At 49.1% G+C, this 26,036-nt stretch overlaps 1 protein-coding gene across 1 annotated transcript in view; it reads right to left on the minus strand.

The window, feature by feature from the left end:
• LOC135244528 (protein kinase C epsilon type-like) overlaps window positions 1-26,036 on the minus strand; it is a 109,266-nt gene that overhangs the window by 68,181 nt on the left and 15,049 nt on the right. The window contains 1 exon segment of the mRNA XM_064316879.1: window positions 365-428. Within this exon segment, the coding sequence (XP_064172949.1) occupies window positions 365-428 (64 nt within the window).

The raw sequence follows: 26,036 nt of genomic DNA on the forward strand, positions 1-26,036 counted from the left end.
AGGAGCACTGTAAAGATTACAGCATGTGGTCAATCTACCGTTAACTCATTACAGAACATACGCAGCCTGAGGACCTCAGCACCACACTAGAAAACTTGAGATGAACATTGGCAGTACTGCCTCCTGCCTCCCTATCTAAGCTCAACACACACTACTGAGCACTCCACTGACACAGCTGAGCTTAACACTGACACCACTAATGCAGACAGCTAGGCCCAACCAAGGAGGAATAAACCAGAGGTTTATAAACCTTGGCTCGACTTTCACTACCAAACGCTCCACAGGCACACCCGAATACATCGCCAACACCGACACACCTGCACATTCTGCTGACACGCCCCATTGCCTGAACACCTGTTCTTACCTTCACTGGATGATCCCGACAGGTCAATGACGACGTACACTTTCCCCTCTGGCTCCAAGTCTATCTGCAGGTCCAACAGAGAAAGAAGGAAGAAAAGGAGGAGTTTAGACAACCTTACTGAACACATGCTGATGTTGACCACACAGCAGGCAGCTTCACAGGCATGGCGAGCCACTCAAACAAAAACTGAATTTCAGCATCTCACGATGTCAATGCGTTTCACCTAAGCAATGCTTGAAATTGCAGTTGAGAAGGTCCGGTTGACGATGAACTCCGTAGCTGGTGTGCTGTTTCCCATGTTAATAATGCCTCCATCGCTTAGTCTGTGTAAGCAGAACCTGAACACTGCTCTGAACAAATTACACGCGCAGCAAACGCAATATCGGTTCCCTCTCAAGGGTATTGAATTCAGGGAGTCTGGTCGGACTGGACCTGGAGTAATGGAGAGACATTCAGCGCTGCTTTCAGAAGTTAATGAAAACTTAATAGGCGCTCTATTAGAAATGGATAACGGGAGGAAATGGCCAGGAGATGGGTGTGCGTGTGGAACAGGCCCTGCTTCCACACAGCCGGAGACGGAGGGGGTGTGCGTGTGGAACAGGCCCCGTTCCACACAGCCGGAGACGGAGGAGCCCAAGCCTGCCGAGAACATTCAGCAGTGTGAACTGACAACAGATGTCACCCCCATGGCCATGTTGCTTTCCCTACTTCACAAGCAGACCCCCATGTACTCTCTCACACATACATACACACCCACACACACACAGTCCTCAACCCTGTTCAGTCAGTAGATCAATTCCCTCCATTCCCTTGTCAGACGCCACAGCAGAGCTCTCTCTCTCTCTCTCGCTCTCTCTCACTATCTATGTCTCTTTTTAATAGGGAGTGTGTAGAGCGCTGATGGGAACCCACGGAGTTTCCAGTCGCAGTAGTCGCCCACACCGCGCTCGGGAACTCTGAGCAGCTATGCCAATTCCGCAGCAAAACTGGGGTTGGAGGACCTAGGCGCAGTTCGGCTGCAAACCGATACATCCTCACTGCGGTACTTCAGGGAGCTCGATAATCGCATTAGAGAAAAGGAGAGCGGGAGAGAGAAGTAGGCACAGAGGGAGGGAGGAAGAGAGGGAGGGAGAGAGAAAGAAAGGGAGGGAGGGAGGGAGGGGGTGTGGGAGACTGCTGAAAAAGATCCTGAAACATAAAGAAAGTGCGGGGATGGCGATTTTCTGCACATTCCAGCACACATTATTAATTGGCACTGTGCAGATACAAGGCCCTGGAACGGAGGCCTGATCAATCACCCCGATGCATTAGGAGAGGCCAGCTTGTTGGTTCGGGCGGGGCGGGGTGGGGTGGGGCAGGTTCTGGTCCCCGTGGCGGATCCCTGGAGACACCAAGAAAAAGCCTGCACCCCTCCCTCTTCCCCGGCTAGAGATGATTTAAGAAAAACACCAACCAAACAACCAAAGCATGGGGAGAGAGAAAGAGAGAGCGAGAGAGTGCGCATGGAGAAGAGCCAGATGGAAGCCTAGTAGCAACAATAACACCATTCAGCACAACTAAGGAATAAAAACAACAGCTACTCATCAACTTCTTCCACGAGACCCTTCTGTGGCCTGAGCAGCAGACACACAGTAAATCCACAAGCTTTTTTTTTTTTTTTTTGGTCAATAAGGCTCTGGGGACACCCTTAGTCCAGATGACTTACTGCTCTTACATCTGACTAAAACCAGAGCCTGTCATCCGGGCTTTTCTTCTGAAGCAATCTGGCAGATGTATCTTGTTCAAGGGTACAGTAGCAACAAACCACCACGGCTTTGATCCAACAACCCTCTCCTCCAGAGCCTGATCAGCTCCTCCTTGCAAGCCCTCCCCGAAGCCTCCATCAGGAATGAGGGAGATATGGAGTCAGCAAAAGAAAGTCTGCTTCAGAAGAACGGCAAGTATCAGGGGGGCCCTTTTAACGTAGTGGTTTGGGACACAATGGGGAGTCTTGAGAGGGGTTGTGTTGGGTCATGAGATTCATAAGTCAATAACAATTCTGCTGTGTCCGCAAAACCAGTCTTCCAATTTGGTACTGTAATACAATTCCCATTAGCGTTTCATCTCACAGACACCACAGGCAAAGGCTTTGCAATGAACTATGGGAGCACAAGGCAAGATGATCATGGAAATGACTGTGTATGTTCCTTTTTGAATAAAGTTTGAAAGACAGGAGCATTGCATTGGCATCCTGATTTGATTTATTGCGGGGTGTTAACCACTGGACCGCACTTTGTGCACAGACAAGCAGGTCTTGGGCACAGAAAGCATGGGAACCCCAGCTAACAGCAGTGCATGAGACCAAAGTTATTTCAGTGAGGTGGAAATAAGGTGGTGATAATCAATCTGAAATTGTGAATTTGGCCCCGGCTGCGAAGACAGCGTGGTTTCCGTCTGGTGCCAGCAGAGCTGTGGACCTGAAGATCAAGTGCTGGTGTCTTCATTGGAGAAGGCCTGCTGTCAGGCCGTCTGTGCGGGTTTAACACCATCGCCCCCCACTGGCTAGGCTGACTCACTTCACCTGCCCGGAATACCATAATTGGGGCACTCTACTCACCAGCAACTGAGTGCAGACACTGGCTGGGAGGCGAGTGATTGTGTCACAGACCAGGGGGCTAAGGTCAGCTGGAGGTCACAGGTGGCGAAAGGGGATCTGATTCACCTCACATTCAGTCAAAACAAAATAGAGTTAGAGCAATAGCAAAATCTTTCAGTTCATTTTTTGAAGTATATGAAGTATAATGCTCAGAGAACTGGGCTGGTAACTGAAAGAATGTGTGTTTGATTACCAGCTGGGATGCTACCGTTGTGTCCTTAAGCAACTTCAGGTACTTATCCTGAATTGCTTCAGTAAGAATATCCAGCTGTATAAAATGAATTGTATGTAAAAACGTAATTTGTCATAAGTGCCTCTGGATAAGAACTTCTGCTAAATGCTGTAATTTAATTGATGACTGAAGCAGTATTTATTGTGCATCAAGTGAGGAATTATGAAGAAACTCACAGTATTATTGTGCATTCTATTGTCACTGACAGAAAATCACGTCTATGAAACTCACAAGCACTATATTTAAGAACACAAGCATAATTTCCTGCCTCACAAAACATCATCAGCTGTTAAACTGGTCTTTAACCTCAGAGCTTAGGCCCATCTGTGAAAGTGACAAGCTTTGCAGCCCGGTTTGTCATTGCTCCAGGCCAACAGATTGTCAGTTTGACATTCATCAAATGAGCATGAATGTCTTGCAATGCTCACCTTAACAGAGACAATGGAACTGAGTACCAAGTCCAGTCAAGACTCATTCAGTACATTGGCTATAGGTACAAAGCCCAATCTGATCAAACAGTTTTTCACAAGGCATCAGAACACTCAACAGATAAGGGGGGGGGCATGGATTAACCAAAAAAAGACAGAAAAGAAAACAATAAAGATGAAGAACACGTGAGGTGTCCTTTGCTCAACATTCTCATTCCCTATCTCCCTGGCAACCAGTGGAAAAGTTTAGAGCTACCAGTGTGGTCAGCTGGAAGACTTCAAGAGTAAACACGGGAGAACAGGGCGCGGGGAAGGGAGGGTGGCGGGGTAAAAGGGGGAGGCAGGCTCTCACAGAACCCGTGCCGTGTCAGAGAACGTGCGCGGCAGTCACGCTTGTCCTCCCGCAGGTTGTATATTCCTCTGTCGCTCAGCACATTTTCACTAAGTAATAACTCCGACTCTCCCCCCCCCCACCCACCCCAGCTACCAGCAGACAGACAGAGATGGGGGTGAGGGGGTGGAGGTAACCTCTCCAAACCCACCATGCTCGGGCTCTGTTGCCGGGCAGGAACTGGCCGGCAGCCTGGCGTTGCAGAGCGCCCGCCCGTGCCCGCGCCGGCGCCTCTGGCAGTCCCCGCTTCCTCTGGCTTCCTGTCGCAGGGAGAGGGAACGCCAGCATGGCGCAGCGGGAAGACGGGAACGGGGCGAGGGATGCTGGCAAGAGGACGGGCGCCAGACGGAGAGGGCAGGAGGGGGAACGTTCTAGAGCTACCGTCAGGCCTGAGCGATGGGGGGTTAACGGAAATGTTAGCGCCTGTCAGGCATCTCTCAGGAGTGACACCTGTCCCAACTGGCACATGACTCACCAGTGGGCGGGGCCGCACATCACGCTATCCAATGGGTAATGGCAAGGCAAGAACTAAACCCAGGGAAATATGTGAAATTTTACACAGTACAGCTAAAGATACCAACAGTATCACTACGGAAGCCATGGTACGCCTTGCCTATCGATGACATTGACATGGTTGAATCTGTCATGAAGACCCACCTTCAGGTGAGGCCGAGGCAGGGACAGACCGTGGGGTGGAGGCCTAACTATCCTCACTGGTGACAGGGCAGGACAGGGCAAAACAGGGGTAGGACTGGACAGGACGGGCAGGACAGTGGCAGGACAGTGGCAGGCTGCCGTCTTGCTGCGCCAGGCACATTAATACCATTTCCCAGGTTTTTCCCCCACACGAGAGAGATCAGCACACACAGTGCCATTTTCAAAATGAGTCTGGGATCCTGAGAGAAGGATTTATCATCAATGACACGAAGGCTGCCCTTGTCACACAGAAACAGAGAGATAAAATGGGGCATTCTATGTAATCCGAGTCTATGTTTCTAACAATAAAATGAATTGCATTAAAAGAAAAAAAAAGAAAGTATGTGCACAGGCAACACTGCAAATATATTATCTGAGATATAACCAGATACTGTATCTATGCAAGTACTTTCAGTCAGATGTGTGATTCCTCAGTGGCCCTGAGGTCAAATGGACACACACACACACACACACACACACACACACATACATAAACACACACACATACATACATAAACACACACACACACACACACACACACACACTGTATTCGCAGTGGATGAATAGCAACGCTCCACAGTACTGCAACATATTCACAGATTCACTGTGATTGGCAGGACCGGCGCCCGAGTCGGGGCTGTGAGAAAGCGCGCGCTGACCGTTCTCCTCTGCGTCGAGGAGCATCTCTGAGTCACAGAGCCGTTTCCTGCTCGCAATCTGTCCGCCGAGACGAGCCGCCCAGCCCCCGGGATTAGCGCTGGCGCTAGCGCGCGCAGGAGCTGCCACGTGGCTAGGAAACCCTGGGATGCGTGGAAGCTTTCCCTGGTTTTCTTTGTCACTGATGGAGCACCCAGCCAATAAGGTGCAGAGAGAGCCAATGCGTATGTGCGATGATGAAAGCCACAGAGTTGGCTGTTTGCAGCGGCTGTTTTGTTGCTAATAAATATGATTTTTCTCAGACACATTAGATAACATCAGTGACTAATTTACATGCTAAGCAGTCCGCCTCATGAAGTGTGAATTACAATGCTAATTTTTGACGTTAATGATCTGCACAGCCGGATATGCATGGAAGCAATTTTAGGATAAGTACCTTTCTGAACTGAATAATATTCCCAATGGGACTGCGACCAACAGCCTGAATCTCTACTCCAAACTCTACTTGTACCCATGTGCAAAGTGTTAAACCCTCATAAAAATAAAAAGCTGTGTGAACAATCTGTATAATAGATATAGAATACAATTATAATAGAACAGAAATAAAAAGAGAACATTCCCTCTGTCATGTGAGGGGGGGCTGTGGTGCATGCTGGGAGTCACAAGACTCCAAGATGGAGACTCCCAGCAGGCCAGTTTCCAAGCCTTCACAGGAGGCGTCTCTGACCCTCAGCCCTCTGTCCACCCCCCGCCCCCACCTCAGGTGATGATGTCATCTGGAATGCTGACTGAGTGGCGACGTGTTTGTTATCCCGCCGCGTGACCCCCCGCGCCCCCCGCCTGTCTTTCCTGCGATGTCGCAAGCTTCCATTCAAACGCCGCTCTCTCAGTCTCACAGGTGCCCAAGCCGCTAAATATAGCGCACAGCCAAAGGAAGGAAAAGCCTGTGTGTGTGTGTGTGTGTGTTCGTGCGTTTGCATGTGGTGGTGTTTGTCTGTCGTTGGCAGTGTGTGGTGTGCGGCGTTTGTGCTGTGATGTTCGGGTGTAGTGTCGTTGTTGGCGCTGCGTTTGCTGATGTGATGTTGATGTAGCGTTGTGCAAGGTGCCAGCTAGTTGCGTCGCTTTGGCATGTGGCCTGTGTGTGTGTGTGTGTGTGTGTGTGTGTGCGTGCGTTTGTGCATGTGTGCGTGTGTGTGTGTGTGCGTGTGCATGTGTGTGTGTGCGTGCATGTGCATGTGTGTGTGTGCGTGCTTGTGTGTGTGTGTTTGCGTGCGTTTGTGCATGTGTGTGTCTGTGAGAGAGAGAGAAAGGAAAAGAAATTGAGTATGTATGATGCACTTTATACATATTACAGGATACAGATATATGTGTAAGAGGCAGCACTCCTTTTAGTAGTAAGGGGAGGAGACAGTGGACAGCTCACAGTGGCTATCTGAAAGTAAATTTAAGCAGCCAATCAGTCTTTAATTTAATGAGAATGATGTACAGTGTGACAGTCCTTACACTGTGCGTATCAAATATCAACCAAAAATTGCCTCATCCAAGCTGGAACAGCCAAATATTGACCAAACACGGGTCAAAATCTGTGTCTTATACAAAGGTAAAACCTAAGCACAGGACAAGAGCTGACCCCTTTAAAGACAGCCACATAAACATTCTGAGAAAATAATGGACGTATAAACTAATCTATTAAGTAACAAAAACTGTTCAAATAATAACTGAAACAATACTCCAGAGACCAAAACATGTAAGAGCCATTCAAGAGCCTTTCTGTTTGAAACGGAGAGAAAGACAGACAAACAGACCCTGCTGCAAGACCAGGCGCTGCCCGAGTGGAATTATGGGATGTGTCCCGCAATGCCGGGGGCCCTGACAGGAGAGGAGACCCAGCCGCAGCTTCTCACACCCCAGTCCGTAGAGAGCCCGCACCGAACAACAGAAAGGGACAGTTCCCCCCACCCCCCCACCTTTACCCTCTCGGGTCTGATGCTCAGCAGACACCCCCCCCCCTCCACCACCCCACCAATCCATTAGTGTGGAGAGGGGGGCTGGCTAGGTTGTGCTGACGGCCCACAGAACAACCCCCAAGTGCAGCGCTCACTTACAGACAGGCTGTTTATCTACCTGCCACGGATCCGTCACCCTCCCCTCGCAGTCCTGATTTACACAGACTGACAGATTAAATACAGCAAGCGTTTCAGAGAACTCTGTGTTCCCTCTCTCCATCTCTCTCTCTCTCTCTCTCTCTCTCTCTCAGTTCGCAGACTACGTTTCTTTTTTTTCTTTGCTTTTTGTGAGTGGTCCAAAAATCTCCACAACAAAGACTCTCAATAAATTCCCTGTGGAACTACGGTGTTAATGACAGAGAACGACACATTAGAAAGAGTTCACAAGGGGGCCAGATGTCCAGGTCTGTGTGTGTGTGTGTGTGTGTGTACATGCGTTTCTGTGTGTGTGTGTGTGTGTGTGTACATGCGTTTCTCTGTGTGTGTGTGCGCGCCGAAGGCACGAAGCTCAGCCACTGTGATGCTGTGGATGGAGTATGGCTCAGACTGCACCCCGCGTCCCAGCTGGGGGTCTGTGCGCCTGTAACATCCCCCTGCAGGGTGGCAGTGTGTCGGGTGATTGGGTCACAGCTGCCCGGCTCACTATATGCGCTACAGAACGCTTCTGCTCTCTACGTCCTTCTATATCCACGGCATTACTCAAAGCCCAGAGCGCCAGATATCGGAAACGAGGGATGTGCGCTTACGTAACTCCCCCATCGGAACAGCCCCGCCCCCACCCTGGCGCTGAGCTGACCTGGGCCAGCATGGGCGGTGCGATCGGCGGGCCGGGCAGCAGATGGTGGGGGAATATCTGCCAGAGCGGGCCGTTCCGGCGCAGAATCGGTCCGCATCCAAAACAGGCCGGTGCGCGGCGATGAAGATCCTGCTGGATTCGCCCGCTTTGGCAAAATAAGGTCCCTCTGACAGGGTCATTTGAATTTGAATCTGAAAGCGCATTTCAGCATTTGAAACAAAGACAAAGAGAGATAGAGAGAAATGAGACAGAGAGAGAGAGAGTGAGAGAGCGAGAGAGATAGCGAGAGAGAAAGTAGTGCCAGTAAAGCAATATTAATCTGGTCACAGCGAACGCATCACTTTGCGGTCGACAGCCCATGGCCTCTGCGATAGGGGGGCCATTGATTTGGTCAGTGGTGTGTCCCACTGCTTTTAGAAGGTGCTCTAAGGAGACGGGTGGCTAGGCACATCATAAGGACCTTAAGCAAGAGAGAGCACTCAGAAGCCTGGCTCCAGCACCGAGGGTCAATTCCCTGGCCCCATCCGAAGCGAGCACTCTGCTCACCTTGGCTCAACCCCCCCCCCCACCCCCCCTCCGAGGAGGAACGGCCGGTGGCGGACGAAGCCATGGAAACGCTGCGGCCCCCGCGCCGCCCGCTCCCGCATCGCATCCACGTGCAAACGCAGGAGGGAAATTAAATTGCTTCTCTTCATTCAGTTCGGTCGCCTCGGGTTCATCTGGCTCTCCGGTGGAGCGGATAAATCCCATCACTCCACGGGCCACGTCTGCCTCGCTGGGGCGGGGGGGGGCGGGGGGGGGGGGCGCGATGGTGTTCGGCACTCGTGAAGGGAAAGCGCTCTTAACAATTCCACCACGCCCCTCCCCTCCTCACCAGCCCCACCACCGGGCGCACGTGCCTTTTAGGAAAATGAGGAGAGGAATTAGAGTGGTTTATGCCTCCACACATCACAGCCGTCCTTGGAAATGAACCGCTGGAATAAAAGGCGAAAGCCCCGGCCCTCATCATCCACCCGTTCCGCAGTCCGGATTGTTCCGTGCTGTTCTTACTGGCCTGCGCTGCTCGCTAAGGAGCTGCTCCTTACTGACTGATCCCAGACTAGACCAGTGAACCCCACAGAGACGCTGCAGATACCCAGCATCCTCCTGCAGCCCTGATCATGTGACACGGACTTATCGTGCGGAACAGAACAGCCCCCATCTCTCTGCCTGCCATGACTCCACTCCCATGACTCTGCCTGGACTGAAGGGGAACGAAGCAGCATCGGGAGGACAGAGGTAGTTTTATTCCTGCAGACGTACTTCCAGATGTTCTATGAAAAATGCTTTCTGAAATATTATTATTATTATTATTATTATTATTATTATTATTATTATTAATACTACTACTACTAACAATAATAATAACAACAAGAACAACAACAACAAAAACAAAAACAACAACAATAATCATATCATTGTGAGCTCGGTAACCCTTGGCTGAGACAGAGGGGCGGGGTCACAGCAAACAGCCGTGCTCTGCCACGGGCCCCAGGAGACCAGAGGAAAGAAACGCTGCCCTATCCATCAGTCACTTGTTAATACGGAGGCACTGGGACACTCTGAAGGGTCCTTGAAAGCAGAGTGCTTGCATGAACGTCTCTCTCTCTCTCTCTCTCTTTCTCTCAGCACAGGGGGAGAATGTTTATCCCTGTTATATACAGAAAGATACTGAGGCAGGGAGGGAGGGAGATGCGGAGGTTGGGAGTCGCACTGGGAGGACACAGAGCGTATTGTGTTTTACCAGCAGCGGCGGCGGCGGCGGCAGAGTGAACGCCCGCTGGCACGGAGTTGCACAGGAGTGACACTGAGCAGCCTGTCCCGGGCGCTCACCGGGGCAGCTCAAGCACACGCCGTTACGCAACCAGACAAGCAGACAAGCAGACAACCCCAAACCTCAGCGCACACACCCACCTGCGCAGGGAGAGCCCAGAGCCCAGAGCCAGTACTGCACACTCACTCCCTCACACGCTCTTAAACAGCGATGAGACAGAGAGAGAGAGAGAGAAGAAAGAGAGTGAGAGGGAGAGAGAGAGAGAGCCGGGTGGAGGAACAGCGAGAGAGAGAGAGAGAGCAGGGGGAGGAACAGAGAAAGAGAGAGGGGGGGGGGAGAGAGCGGTACAAGTGATGCACATGTGAAGAAAGCAGCATGACTAATTAATGAAATGGCCTTTAAGTGTTTACTGAAGGGATACGAAGGATGCAGAGCAGAAAACAGGGAAAGAAGAACCTATGAACACTATGGAATGAGGGACAGAGATAGGCTCACTTTGTGGGACGGACAAGGTGACTTTGTTCTTGTCCCTGTCCGCCAGCTATGCGATGTGACCCAAGCGTGATCCACACTGCACGGATTAGAGAGGCCTGTTAGACTGTTATATTCACTGGGAGCAGGCCTGAAGGGCACATGGAAAGAGAGACAGATAAGAAGCACACGGAGGACAAGTTCATGTAACGGTGTTTGAGGAATGGGGTCTGGAATCACAGCAATGTGGAACACCTGCTCTGAGCTCCAGGCTCTGCTCTGAGGTCCACACAGCGGGCAGCTCCTGAAGCGCTCCCCGAAGCCTAGCTGAGCGTGTCCCGGCCGGGGGGGTGGGGGGGGAGAAAGGGAGGCGGCCCGGCTGGCCGGCCGTTCCACCCCAAGCTCTGGGAATTCCCTCACCCAGGGAAATCCAGGAATGTGATTCTAATCTGTACTCCGCGCTGGACAAGGGCACTTTTCCGCCCGGCGAAGCCGCCGCAGACGGCAGGGCGCATGGCCGCTCACACGTACACCCGGCAGAGAGCACAGAGGCGGCGCTGTCCGCCGCGGCACAAGCCGTCTTTCTCCGGGAAAACGGGACGGCAAACATTCTGATTCCCATTAATCACCCCTACCGCAGGGACCTCTGTCCATTAAACCCCCGGAGCTTCCACAACACCTCGGTCCCCATCTGGAGAGATGATCTCACCCTGCCAGAGGCCCCTCCTGATTGGCTGACAGCGGGGCCTAAGTGCCCACCGCGGCTCTGTCTCAGCCGGCTCTCAGCGAGGGCGGACGGAGCTGGCCTTGAACCTGGGTGTCATGGCGACTGCAGAACTGGAGCTCAGCAATGTCTTAAAATAGCCCGAGAATAGGTGGGCGTACTGTACCTGAACTGAAGGAGCAGACAGAAAAATGACCTATATATGGCTTACTGTACCAAAGACAGACTAATGTTATTATGGATATTCACCATAAATGAAAACATAATATCAGAGGGAGAGACGGCAGTACGCAGGAGGAAAGGAAAGCAGAGAGACATGTAGAGAGGGAGAGAAAGAAAGAGAGAGAGCAGAGGAGAGGGAGGGAGAAATGAGAACGGAGACAAGACTCTAGACGTCCTCTCAGACAGAAGTGGACACATAAAGGAGTCCTTTCATCGGGTCTTTTATTTTCGCCAGATGAACAACGCTCACTCAGAGAACAGACTGGGCCACACTTACAGACCTCCTCCACCTCCCGTCTGCCAGACCCAGAACCCTCCCGCCAATGACTCCACAACTTACCCCGCCAAGATTTATCTGTGGTGTTTTTATTTTGTGTTGGAGCGTGTAAACCTTCCACCGCAGAGGAGCAGCGGAGGAGAGATCGCGGCCCGGAAGGGGTCCGCTCCGCCTTCCGCTCCAAGGCCGCCATGTCGACCCCGCGGCGCTCGTTCGTCTCCCCGGTAACGGAGAGGACGCCTCTAACGGGCGTGCCTCGGGTGGCGGCGCGGGCCCGGCGGACATGGCGGCTCACCTTCCAGCGTCGCCCGCCATGTCGAGCGCACTAAAACGCCTAATGAAAATCACATATTTAGACATGCAGACGGGACTGATGTGATTAAAAAAAGGACCTATTGTCCAGCACAAAAGCCATCTGGAAGGGAGGGTGTGGGTGGGGGTGGGGGGGTAAGTAGAGTGCATTAGCCCCAGCGGTTACGTGGCTGAGCTGATGGAAACGCACGCGCTCAGGCGAGCAGGCAGGGATCAGACCAAACGACCTGACAGTTTAACCCCTTGTGATGATGAGCCGCTCTTCCCCGGTAACTACGGCTGGGCTCTTTGCACTCTGTACAGGGAGGGGAGAGAGGTTTCATGTACCTCGCAATGGACGGGGCTACAATGAGGTGTAAATGACTTGTTTGAGCCAATCAAAACTCCAGAGAACCTGCTCTAAATGAGCCCTACTACAACACCGGACCCCACTCCCTAAGTCAACAGACTTTCTGTTCATATGCTCATGTTATGTGAGACATCATATGTTTCAGAAAGCCAACAATAGCTCCTCCCATCTTGGGTTTCATAGAGCCTCACTGTATACTGGTGAGCCGGCCTCCACTGGGACACTTACATGCTGAACTCGCCATTAATTCTGACTGTCCCAGACTACAGCGTGAAAGGGTATGTCAGCCCAAAAATTAAATGTCCCCATTTCATCAAATCATGATATGTATGTGGGGAAATGTCTCATTATATACATTATACAACATCTCTATACATTTTATCAGCAGGTTGTGGCTTTAAAGAAGAAAGTGTCAGCACAATTCATGCCAGCAGAACCAATCACACATCTCGTGGAACAGAAGCACTGATTTTTCTCCTATGCTACAGGAGCCCGCGAGGGCCAATATGGTCTATTGTATAAATCGCATGCCATTATATAACCTGCCGCAGACACAGTGCAGCGGGGACATCTGAGCAGGAGAATGAGACGAGAGAAAGGGAGAGGGACTTAAGTCCTGAGATAAGCCGCAGGGCGACGGCAGATCCTCTTACGCCAGAGAGCCACCACTTACTCACTGTGCTGCTTCTGAAACGCTGGCCCTGTCCCACCCCACCCGCACCCCCACCCTACTCTACCCAACTCCTCCCCATAGCCCCAGACCGCCACCCCAGTCTTACCAGCCCTTCCCAATCCAGCGTTCTTATTCACCGGGCTATCATGGTAATCAACATCATCAACACCCACCCCCATCAGACACATGCACACACGCACACACACGCACACAAATCCCACAGAAACGTGTCACTCAGATATAATGATTCTGCCGCCAAGGCCACAGTCCGTGATGGGCTGGAGGATGCGACCCCGCTGTGTTATTCAACACAGCTTAGCAATGCTCCACAAACAGCCCTCTGCCTCCATAAGGTATAATTCCCTTAATTTGACCTGTTCTTGGAACCTTCCACTGCACGTGTCTCAGTGCCAGCCGTTCCTGCATTTCCTTTCCCTTCTAAAAAATGATCTCAGCGCAATCTCACCCTTCAGAGACTGGCGGCACATCTGTAATGTGCCTCTGCCACGCACCGCGCCAACACAACGTGCCAGCCAAGCGCAGCGCGTGTGCCATACGCCGTCTGCACGAGGCGCCAATGAATAAAATGAAAATGACAAAAGTTCACGATGTCAGATTATTTGCTTTACATAATTGTTTTTTTTTATTTTTTATTTTTTACAGAGGTTCCCTAAGGTAGTCCAACTCTTGACACCTGATGCATTGAATTCCAAGCCAAATCCCAGTGCTCCTCCACTTCAACATTGCTGCCCAAATCTGAGCAGTCAGGGAGCTCTGTCCAACTCTCCTCAAAAACTTCTCCAATGGATAAGTTCTGAGAGGGCATTCTTAGGGTTTTGAAATGATTTGGCAGGTAAAGTTTGCCACACCCACTGGTCAGGTGGTCAAGTTACATTCTAAAATAATTTAAACAGCACATGAGCGATGAAAACATGAATTGTGGTCTTATTAGTTCTAAAATCCAAGATAGAGAGAGTCAACCAAAGAAGCTCACATATGGGGCGACATAGCTCAGGAGGTAAGACCGATTGTCTGGCAGTCGGAGGGTTGCCGGTTCAAACCCTGCCCTGGGCGTGTTGAAGTGTCCTTGAGCAAGACACCTAACCCCTAACTGCTCTGGCGAATGAGAGGCATCAATTGTAAAGCGCTTTGGATAAAAGCGCTATATAAATGCAGTCCATTTACCATCCCATGGTCCTCTAGGAAATACTGATTAAGTTCAGACATAACTACCCATTGCTTACCACCATATGCATTGCATATGAATATAATTTGTACAGCCTATACACGTGTTTAAGAACAATCCAGAGATTTCAGTCATCGGATAACTGAGAAGGAAAAAAAACAGACAAAGTCTACCAAAAGATGCACTTCCTGTTTCAGTGAGGAAAGTAAACATTTCTTGATGTGGACAGCAGGCTGACGGATGCTGGCATGGCAGCTGCTTTCTAAGAAGATATTGTTAATCGAATGTGGAATTTTATTCTATGCTGTGTGCGGTAAAAAGATAGCTGAATCTGCAGATAACCTTCCAGAGAAAGAATCTGCATCAATATTTTAAATATGGTCTTTCCCAGAAACAGATAAGTCAATAACCTAAGCAACTGCTCTATATTTGATGTTGAAAATAAGTATATCAAAACAGAATATATATGTGCATTCAATATGAATATGCAGTCACAGGACAGCAAAGGCTGTTAACAGTGTTAACAGAACAGCTACCCCCCAGGGCCACGATATAACACACTTTACATCAGCACTTTCAGGCTTTACATACACGAGGGACAGATGGAAATAAACTAGTTCTCTCTATTAGGTTGTTAGTCCGCTTAGGCTGGTTATCTGTCAAAGGGAGAGAGGAGAGGGAGAAGAAGAGAGAGAGAGGGAGAGGGAGAAGAAGAGAGAGAGAGGGAGAGAGTACGGTCATCTACCCACAAACAAACACACACACACACACAAACAATTTAGAAAAATAATGGCCGTAGTACCAATAGTCTGTTTGCTATGCTATTCTCTCCGTATTGTTGTTGTTTGTTGTGCTTTGTCTTGTCACATTGCTTCAATAAAAAAGCCCACATGTACTGGCATAAATGTGTATACCAGACTACCAGTTACAATCACTCACACACACACACACACACACATTCAAAATTCAATTTCAGCAGAACAACACAAGACACAATTATTGAGTATTGTTGAAGGAGGAGCTAGGTCCATGACTTATCCTCCAAAGCTGAGGTAAAAAGAGGTGGAGATGGAGAAACAGGAGGAGGAGGAGGAGCAAGAGGAGACGGTACAAAGAAGAGTTGGCCTGGCCAATAGCCATGTTTCCATTGAGCCTCCATGGCTGAACTTCATCTGTACTGGAAACAAGCAGGGGGTGCTCCTATGGCTGACCATGCCCTGCAGTACAGTCACTGGTCCTTCTCTACTATGACTCAAGACTAAAACCCACAAACTCAAGCAGAAGTACCTGCTCTTATTCTGAAGAACATCACTGTCAGAAAATGGTAGCAAGGCCTTGCTCAAAGACAAGAAACAGTGTGTGCTCTAAAATAAACAGAATGACCTCCAACGCACGAAAGGTTGCTGAACGGTTCATTCGGTTAAGGCACCATGCTGTGGCATATGGATGAGCCTCACAGCCTGGGATCGAACCCGGACCGCGTCACTGCCGATTTGCGCATGGAAGACAGTTGCAGACAACTGGACATTAAAGATGGAGGTGGGAATTAAATATATAGGAGGGGTAGTTCTGTGGGAGTGGGGTCAGTACTGTAGGAGGGGTAGTTATGTGGGAGAGGGGTCAGTACTGCAGGAGGGGTAGTTCTGTGGGAGTGGGGTCAGTGGAAAAGACTGGACACTGATACGAGCAGAGAAAAAATTGAAAAATTAAACACAGCATAAGAGAAATTTGAGTGGGCAGAGCAATTTATATATAAGCTCAATGTGCTGCAACAGGAGGCATTTAGGAAATCAAAGGCACAAACAGACAGAGAAACCAAATGTCTGATTTCTAAATCTGATCTAACCTGCCCATTCCCACACAAGTCTTTTTAAAGCACCAGGATAGACGTGTCCTGCCCATCAATATTCTTTTTACTGTAAAAAATAAAACTTCAGCCCACGCAAGGCTGGTTCTCCCTCTCTTCTTTTCTTTGCGCCCGCCCGCCCTCCCTCGTTCTCCCGCTCCCTCACTGTGAAAGTCGTCTGGGCTTATCAACACACCTCCCACGTCCATCTGCCAGCAGCACAGCCTGCTCATCCCTCGACACACATGCGCTCACACACACACGCGCGCTCACACACGCGCACTCACACACACACACATGCAGGCACACACAGGCACACACATACACACACAAAGACACACACACATGCGCTCACACACACGGACACTCACGCGCACATACACACACAAATTCAGGCACACATAGGCACACACACACGCATACACACACATGCACTCACACACACACATTTAACACTCACACACACAGGTGGACACAGACACACACATGCACACTCACACACACTCACAAGCGAACACACACACACATGCTCACACAAATACAAACACATGCATGTACACACATCGAAAAGGTTCATTCGAACTTTCTCAGAAATTGATTTTCTGTACACTTGACCTAATACCAACATTACCATGAACAACGCTCTACCTAATCACACTACATACAGTATGCACAACCCTAACAAGTATCTATGCGAACCCTACACAAATTGTAAATGTGGTAAATGCCTCACATTAAACTACACAGATGGTATTGGGTATTGATGGTTGTAGACCCTGAACACTGACAAATTCAACTGAAAGAGCACCGAAAACCCAGGAGTCTCACTGTGTGTGTGTGTGTGCATGCAAGTGTGTATGTGTGTGTGTGTGTGTGTGTGCAAGTGTGTGTGTGTGTGTGTGTGTGTAAGTGTGCAAGTGTGTGTGTGCGTGTGTGTGTGCATGCAAGTGTGTGTGTTCACGTGTGGATATGTGTGTGTGTGTGTGTGTGTGTGTATGTGTGTGTTGGTGTGTGTGTGGTGTGTGTGTGAGTGTGTGTGTGTTGAGTGGATGTGTGTGTGTGTGTGTGTGTGTGTGTGTGTGTGTGGTGGTGTGTGTGTGGGTGCTGTGTGTGTGTGTGTGTGTGTTGTGTGTGTGTGTGTGTGTGTGTGTGTGAGTGTGTGTTGGGAGGCGGGGAGAGTTAATACAGCCTTTGACCGCCTACCTGCCCCTGTGAAATAAATTAATAAGCCTGTGCATGGGTGCTAATTGTGCATAATTTAACATAAACAACTATCAAGGGTTCCTTTGAAGTCCAAACAGAATTCAATTTGAATAAATACTGATCCCTATGGAGCTTCAAGGGTTCAGGCTGGCAAACAACAAAAATGCTAACCTGACAGAATATGGCATGAAAGTAAAAACAGCAGAAAGAGAAGAAAAGGCAGATGAACAGATAACAGTGATGAAAGATATACGCAAGGATATGTGTGCATGTGTTTGTGTGTGTGTGTGTGTCTGTGTGTCTGTGCGTATGTGATTGGAATAATGGTAGGAGGGGTGGGGGGACATGAAACATAATTGTTTAAAGGACAACCATTTTAAAAGGCTTTCAATTTTATAGTAACATTTTTTTGTTTGCAGCTAAACCCTATCATTATAGCGGTTCAAATTGTTCAATGCTTTATGGCATTATAAGAAATTAAAGAAGCGTTAGCCTATTCTTCCCAGAGAGCTCAAATGCCCCACATGAGGTCATCTGTGTATTTCTTTACCTGGTGACATCACCCTTGGAAAGTGGAACAGGAATACCTTGGCCACGTTCCAAATTATTAAAAGAGAAATAGATAAACCTTGACCGGGCTCCAATCGTTACACATTTAGGACGGACAGACGCGCAGGCATGTGGGCAGACAGACAGCTATTCCCGTCAGAGTCTCGTAGCACATATTTCTGGCCGACACACAGAGGTTGGCTGCATCTGAGGCAAGCTGAATAGAAATGACATCACAGGCAGTTAAATTAAAATTGTTTGATAAAGACAGAAGAACACACACATCCATGCAGATGTACACGGTGTAGGCCTACAACACCAGTTGCATCTTATTTTAAAAATGAAATTAGTAAAAATGCCCCAAGGAACTGGAAATAAAAAAGGCAAAGCTTTCAATCCTGCATTCCAGGCAAATCGAGTTAAGAGTGAAGTCTGTTTGTTTTCAGTGTTTCTGAAAGCAGGAACATAACAGGGCTGCTGCTACCCTCCCAGAGGGACTGAAATACAGGTTACAGTTAATCCCCTTGTGTGTGAGAGTGTGTGTGTGTATGTGTGTGTGCGTGTGCGTGTGTGTGAGAGTGTGTGCGTGTGTGTGTACGTGTGTGAGTGTGTGTGTGTGTGCGTGTGTGTGTGTGAGTGTGTGCGTGTGTGTGTACGTGTGTACGTGTGTGAGTGTGTGTGTGTGCGAGTGTGTGTGTGTGTACTTGTGTGTGTGTGTGTGCACGAGTGCGCGTACTGTGTGCGTGTGCAAGTGTGTGTGTGTACGTGTGCGTGTGTGTGCATGTGTGTACGTGTGCATGCGTGATTGTGTGTGTACGTGTGTGAGTGTGTGTGTGTGTGCGTGCATTTGTGTACGTGTGTGTGTGATTGTGTGTGTACGTGTGTGTGTGTGTGTGTGTGTGTGTGTACTTGTGTGTGTGTGTGTGCACGAGTGCGCGTACTGTGTGGTTGTGTGTTTGTGTGTGGATAACTTTCTGCTGGTGTTTTCTTTGTCAAGTAACGATAGTACTTATACAATCTGGTCCAATCAATTAAACGTGCACATATGTCTGAATACAAATCCAATGCACACACACACTGATGGCCCCACTCACAAACCCACGCACACACACAGACAGACACAAACACACACACATATATGCATGCACAGACACACACACACACACACACACACACACACTCACACCCTCTCTCTCACTCTCTCTCTCTGTCTCTTTGTTTTCTGTCTCCCTCTAAGAGTGGGCAGCTAATTTTTGTCATGCACCAAATTATTTCTCAATGGAGACAAGTGTTTCATGTCTGTGAGTGTGCATGGTAGTGTATATGAGAGTGAGACATGAAGAGAGAGACAGAAAGAACAGACAGAGAGAGAGAGAGAAAGAGAGAGTGAAATTTCAAGGGCTTTTCAGACCAGGAATCACATGAGCTAGGCACAAACTAAAGTCATATGCTTCAAGCAACAACTGCTTCTCCTACACAAAATTAAAAAGCAAACACGATTCAGACTTCGCCTACCCTTTTTTCTCTACTTCCCTCCAAAATTATTCTGGTCTATTGGCCAATCACAGGCCATTCAGGCTCCACCCACCTCTACATCACTGCTGACATCACATCTACAGATGGTCCACTGAGACATCTCACACTCAGCAGCAGGAGATCAGCCTGAACCCCAGACAGAGAATGCTTTCCACAACTTCCTGTTTGTGTGAAGGTATAGAATGTTTTCCTGCACATCCTGCCAGTAAAGATGTAGAACTTTTCCCTGTAGCTTCCTGCAGAATGTTTTTTCACAGCTTCCTGTTTGTGACAGTATGCAGTGCACAGTGCTCTGATTTCTAAAAGCCTCAAAGTTGCATCCTGAAGAAATGAAGAGGGGCATTATGGGAGTTTTTTTGGGTGGAGACGGGGCCCTCTCTCAGGTGGGGATTCAATATTTCTGAAAAAAAGCTTTGAAATTAATGTGTAGGAACACTGAAAGTGCCGACATTACGGCTCAAAAACAGTGGGGGATCCCCCGACCCTGGAATACAAAGTTTGGACCATCTAGCCACGATCCTAACATGTTCTGGGTGACAGCTCAAAGCCCATCCCACATCAAAGTCAGGGCTACTGAGAGGTTAAAGGGGTCTCAGTCCCTGTTGTTTTATGTTGGGCCAGCGACATCTTAAATCAACCTGCAGTCTCAAGAGAGCAGCTCAGATACAGACTCTCACAGGAAATCTGGCAACTGAAATCCAGACCGCTGCTCACTGACTGCAATTAAGTGCATCGAGAAGGGTGTGGTCCTTATGATCCTGACTAGGGATGACCACCTAACTCTTCTTCCATGTTGGAACTTTTACATTGTTCCAGTGAGGTTAAAATTAATTAAATTAAAGTAAAATGAATCATTAAAAGCTATGACTGGCGTATTACACTCCAGCTGACACCCCCCCCCCCAGGTCTTTTTAAGGAGCTCAATACCCATGGATATCTTTTCACTTTCTTGCAACAGCTTGCCCAAAGGAAGATACATCTTATTACACACGGTGTCATATGATACAGAATCCACGCCAATGCTATGAGAGCCAGTCAATGCCAATGCTTTTGTGTCTTTGCCATACCACCATGTACCCTACTCCTGCTGAATGGCTGAAGCTAAGCAAGTGTGGGCCTGGTTAGTACTGTGAAATCCAAGCTGCTGTTGGAAGTACTGCTGGTGGGCCATTAGGGGATGATCTTCCCTCAAGTCAAATAATGTCCATGCAAACTTCTAGCCTTCATTACTTAACTAGCATTGACACTTCTATGTCATCAGACATTTTAGCTAGATTTTGTGTCAAGCACATGAATGACAGCTGAAGACTGCTCTTATGTTTATAGTTGAAACATTTTACTGTGATCTAATGTATGAGTGAACCAATGTCTTTGTGTATAGCCAGTTAGCACATTTAGCCAGGGTAACTGGTGGAAACAAAGGTTTGCATATACATCAGCCCTCCAGGACCAGAACTGCCTGCCCCTGTTGCAGAAGATGCAGTCTTTCACATCCCACAACACTTGGGGCAAAGAGTTGGGGGGTTCCCGGGTGTCCTGGCTAAATTCCCAGTCGTACTCTCTCAACCTGCCACCTAATCATCCCCCAGTTTAACTGGCTAAAAATTGCTCCCCCTCTCTACCTCGGCTGACGTGTGATGAGCGTGCTGGTGCAAAACAGCTGCCCTGCATCACCCAGATGGCGGTGGCTAAAGAGAGCTACCCCTCAGCATAGTAAAGCACTGAGTTTGAGAAGAGGGCCATATAAATGCAGGCCATTATCATAATTACCATTTTTATTGCAGCCTCTCGTGGGCTTCAGTAGTGTTTCAGACTTCTTAGTGCCTCAAGCCAGTTGGGGTAAACAGGCGGGGTCTAGGGCGGGGTTTTCATAGGCAGCTAGTCATAGATATGGACATTAATGGTCTTCCAATGAGAGTATGATGTTAAGAGCAAGCGAGCACTTCATGGGAGCAATTTAGAGTGACGTTGGCATTTCTAAAGCCTGATAGTAGACAACCAAAGCTGCCAGCAGTTGGAATCTGTGGCATGATGCTTTGGGCACAAACTCGCTTTCAGCTTTTGGTTCATGTCGGCCGGACTGTGCAAATGGATAAATGTTGCAACAAGGGAAAAGAAAACAGCCCACTTACAACAGACAGCTACGACCACTACTGTAACCATTGTCAGCATATTCAACACTACCCTCCTAGGAATTTACGGTCATGCATGATGTCATAACGCAATTAACACATGGATCTCTGTTCCAAACGTTCTTAGCAGCACATAACTCTGTTCAGCTTGAACAGTTCTGCTCAGCCTGATCCATTCTTCTTAGCCAAAGTCCAACCCAAACAGGATAAAGCCATACACCCCATCTGTGAGTGTAACAAATGCAGGGTCCCAAAAAATGTCAAACTGGCAAGAATTTTAATTCATTGTAATTAATTCAGCATTGGCCAAGCTAAATAACCAGTTGAACACTAGAGGGGACAGGAATGAAGCATGGTTATTTATGGAAGGCCCATAACGCATAACCTGGGCTGAAGCCTACTAGCTTTCTGATGTGATTGTCAGAGTCAGGCCTCACTAGATTGAGATCAGATTCTTGCACCCCCCCCCCCCCACCCCATCCATGCCTACCTCCCCCTGGCATTCACAAGTGAGGTCAGACCAACCCCTTAGGGCTCTCTCTGACCCACGACCAGACTGGCTCACTCAGTCCTGGATCTGGGTTGCTTTTACTTTGTTGTGCCGACCTGTGCCTGTTCAGGAATGACTGCCGATGGTCCTGGTGCTGGCCTACTTAACGGTGAGCTCTGAGTGGGGCTGACAGGCCGTGTCCCTACGTTCGCTTCCAGTACGGGTATTAAAACTGCAGGGATTAATGCGGGAGGGAGACAGGAGCACACCGCTTTTGCTGATAACTGCCATCCGCCATTATCTGGAGGTAGACAGAGGTAACATGGAGTCTTTCTATGGAGGAAAAAAAAATCTGCCTTTTTTAAGAAGCTCCTCCTAAATGTGGAATCACTAGCCGCGGCTGCAGAATCAGCACTGTGCACTCGTGCGCGAAGCACAATGACACATAGTGACTACGGCCAATCAGCGGAGGTCAATCTCTCACTGGTGACAGTCGGGCACCCCCCCCCCCCCCCCCGTCTTTGACTGAAGGCAAGGCCAAACCGTCCAGCTCAGACCTTAAGGTAAGACTTAATCAGTTACAGATCCCTCATCAGTTACAGCTCTGGTTGCAAGCAATTCAATGGAACCAGTAGCACTGCTGGCTTTCATTCTTCCCCTATAAGTAAGGACTGATATAGGAATAGAATCTGATATAGGTGAGTGGAATCTGGTTCATCATTCAAATAACTATCAGTTAAAAAAAGAAACCAGAGGCGCTAGTTGCCTTGAGGGCCCGATTTCCCTACCATTCTGCATAGTGTTAGCTGGCTAACAGCTCGTGCTAGCTCTGATCCAAGCTCTGCAGCACGTGAGGTGCACTGTAGAAACAGCTGGGAGGTGATAAATGAGGGAGGGCAAGAGGAGGTTAAAGGATAATGGCGGTGGGGCAGTCGTGCGGGGGTTCTTTCTCTCTCTCTCTCACTCTCTCCCCCTCTCTCTCCCTCCCTGGGAAACAAGCTCGGCCAGTGAAAACAGGAAGCGGAGCCCACCGTGTGACTGCCCCTTTTCACTCAAGCACACCGCTGGTATTTTTAGACGGCTCGCGGCGCAGCTTCCTCCCGAGGACGACCCCGGTCCGCCCGTTTCCAGCGCCCCACCGGGGAACCAGGACGGGCCGAGAAAAGGGTTCCACCCCGTCGGCACGCCCCGGCCGCCGGATTCCTCCGCGGCACCGGCCCACCCCGCGCCGGGCCGGAGTCCGCTGCTCCTCCAGGCACAGCAGAGTGCCGTGGGAATCCACGTCCTTTACGACGGCGGGGGGAATATTTACTGAGGGCCGCTGGCGGCTGAATGGGTCCGGTTGACGCGAGCCGCTAACGCTTCCCAGGGAAACAAACATGGGGCCTGCATCTGCTCACCATGGTGCACTGGGCTTCTGGTGTCTGAGGCCGAGAAGATAAGAGGTTCAATGCAGGCTGCATTGTTTTCCCAGACGGTCAAAGTGGGGAAGAGAGAGCCGGGCTCTATTTAATGACCCTCACCCACCTCTGCAGCAGGCCAACGAATTCCTCAAAGTGGGTCAACATTAGAAGGTACACAGCTGCCTCTCCCGCTCCCAAACCCTTCCTGTCATTCCCTCCCTCTTATTCTCTCTTTCTCAGGCATCCCCCCCCCACCCATCTGTCTACCTTTCTCACCCCTTATCTCTCCCTCCCTTCATCTCCTTTCCCCTTTCCACATCCCTCCTCTCCCTCCCTCCCTCCCTCCCTCTCTCATCACATAGTGGGAAGGCTTTGAGGAAAAGAAAAAAACGAGCTCTCGGACGTCGGCCTCATTGTTCGCGTTCGGTGAGAACGTGCGTCAGAGCCTCCAGGTGAGGCGTTTGATACGCCGCAGCAGAAAGCGACAGGGCCAGCCCCGCCCCCGAGCGCCGGGAGCGCCAGCCGCAACGAAGCTCGGCGCCGCGCGTTTCAACCGCAGATTAAAGTGCCTGACCTGGATCAGAGAGACGCAGCCTGATCTACACACACCCGCACACACCCGCACACAGCCTGATCTACATACACTCACACACACTCACACACAGCCTGATCTACACACACTCACACACACCCGCACACAGCCTGATCTACATACACTCACACACACACTCACACAGCCTGATCTACACACACCCACACACACCCGCACACAGCCTGATCTACATACACTCACACACACACTCACACAGCCTGATCTACACACACTCACACACACTCACACACACCCGCACACAGCCTGATCTACATACACTCACACACACTCACACACAGCCTGATCTACACACACTCACACACACCACACACAGCCTGATCTACACACACTCACACACACCCGCACACAGCCTGATCTACATACACTCACACACACCCGCACACAGCCTGATCTACATACACTCACACACACTCACACACAGCCTGATCTACACACACTCACACACACTCTCACACAGCCTGATCTACACACACTCACACACACTCTCACACAGCCTGATCTACATACACTCACACACACTCGCACACACTCACACACAGCCTGATCTACATACACTCACACACACTCACACACAGCCTGATCTACACACACTCACACACACCCACACACAGCCTGATCTACACACACTCACACACACCCGCACACAGCCTGATCTACATACACTCACACACACCCGCACACAGCCTGATCTACATACACTCACACACAGCCTGATCTACACATACTCACACACACCCGCACACAGCCTGATCTACACACACTCACACACACTCACACACAGCCTGATCTACACATACTCACACACACCCGCACACAGCCTGATCTACACACACTCACACACACTCACACACAGCCTGATCTACATACACTCACACACACTCACACACAGCCTGATCTACACACACTCACACACACCTGCACACAGCCTGATCTACATACACTCACACACACTCTCACACAGCCTGATCTACATACACTCACACACACCCACACACACCCACACTCACACACACTCATTCACACCCTGACACAGGAACAGGCCCAAAAACAAAACACTTTCATACACATGTACACTGGCAGGCCTAAAAGTAAACACACATACACACACACACACACAGGCTGATGGATAAACAAGTCTGAAAAAACCCTTTCACAAAGCACAAAAGACATTCACATGACAGGCAGCTTAGATTATACAGAATGCTTAGCTCTACAGGATGAAATAAAGAATACAGACTTTATTCAAACACTCAGACATCAGAACACTGACCAGAATTCACTGAACCAAGACCTCTACTGAGCAAGAGTACATCATCGGTACTGATGGGTACATGTTTTTTACCTGTGTGCCAAAGCTTTCAGTACTTTACTTCTGATTACTGGACACATGTCTGCCTCCATGTCTGAATGTACGTGTCACCATATGTGACTGAACACAAATGTGTGTGTGTGTGTGTGTGTGTGTGTGTATGTCAGCACATGTGAGTGAAAGCAGAAGTGGACAATAGAAAATAGACAGTAAATTTTCAGTATTTGATTACATAGTCAACATTGTTTGTTAATTACTGTTGTATTGTGAGTAGTAAGATTGATACAGTTGTGATTGTGCAACCAAATACAGACAGCTTTCTGTCAAGTTTATATTAATTCAAGGTTCTTTGCCAAGTTTCTGTTCTCAGAAAACATCTGTTCTTAATATCTTTTTTGATTCATTTAATTCAAATAATTAAATTTACTATCTATAGCCAACGCGTAGCTTACATTTGTTACAAACAAAAACTTTTACTCTGACCTGACTGTAGTCTTCACATAAGCAGAATACCATAGAAGAGAAGAGAATAGAGTGCTGGACAGAATTTATAGAATTAAGCAGATTCTGAATAATTACACAAGAAATCTATTGTGAAATTTGATGGGTATGTTCAATAAAAATTAAAATGACCTTTATGAGTGTCATTCTGTTGAACTTTTTAAACTGAAGTAGATATCTGGAGAGGCTTCATCTACAACTATAGCACCAGACTGCAATTA

Source organism: Anguilla rostrata, chromosome 18 (genome assembly GCF_018555375.3).
Source record: "Anguilla rostrata isolate EN2019 chromosome 18, ASM1855537v3, whole genome shotgun sequence".
In the NCBI taxonomy this organism is placed as follows: Eukaryota; Metazoa; Chordata; class Actinopteri; order Anguilliformes; family Anguillidae; genus Anguilla; species Anguilla rostrata.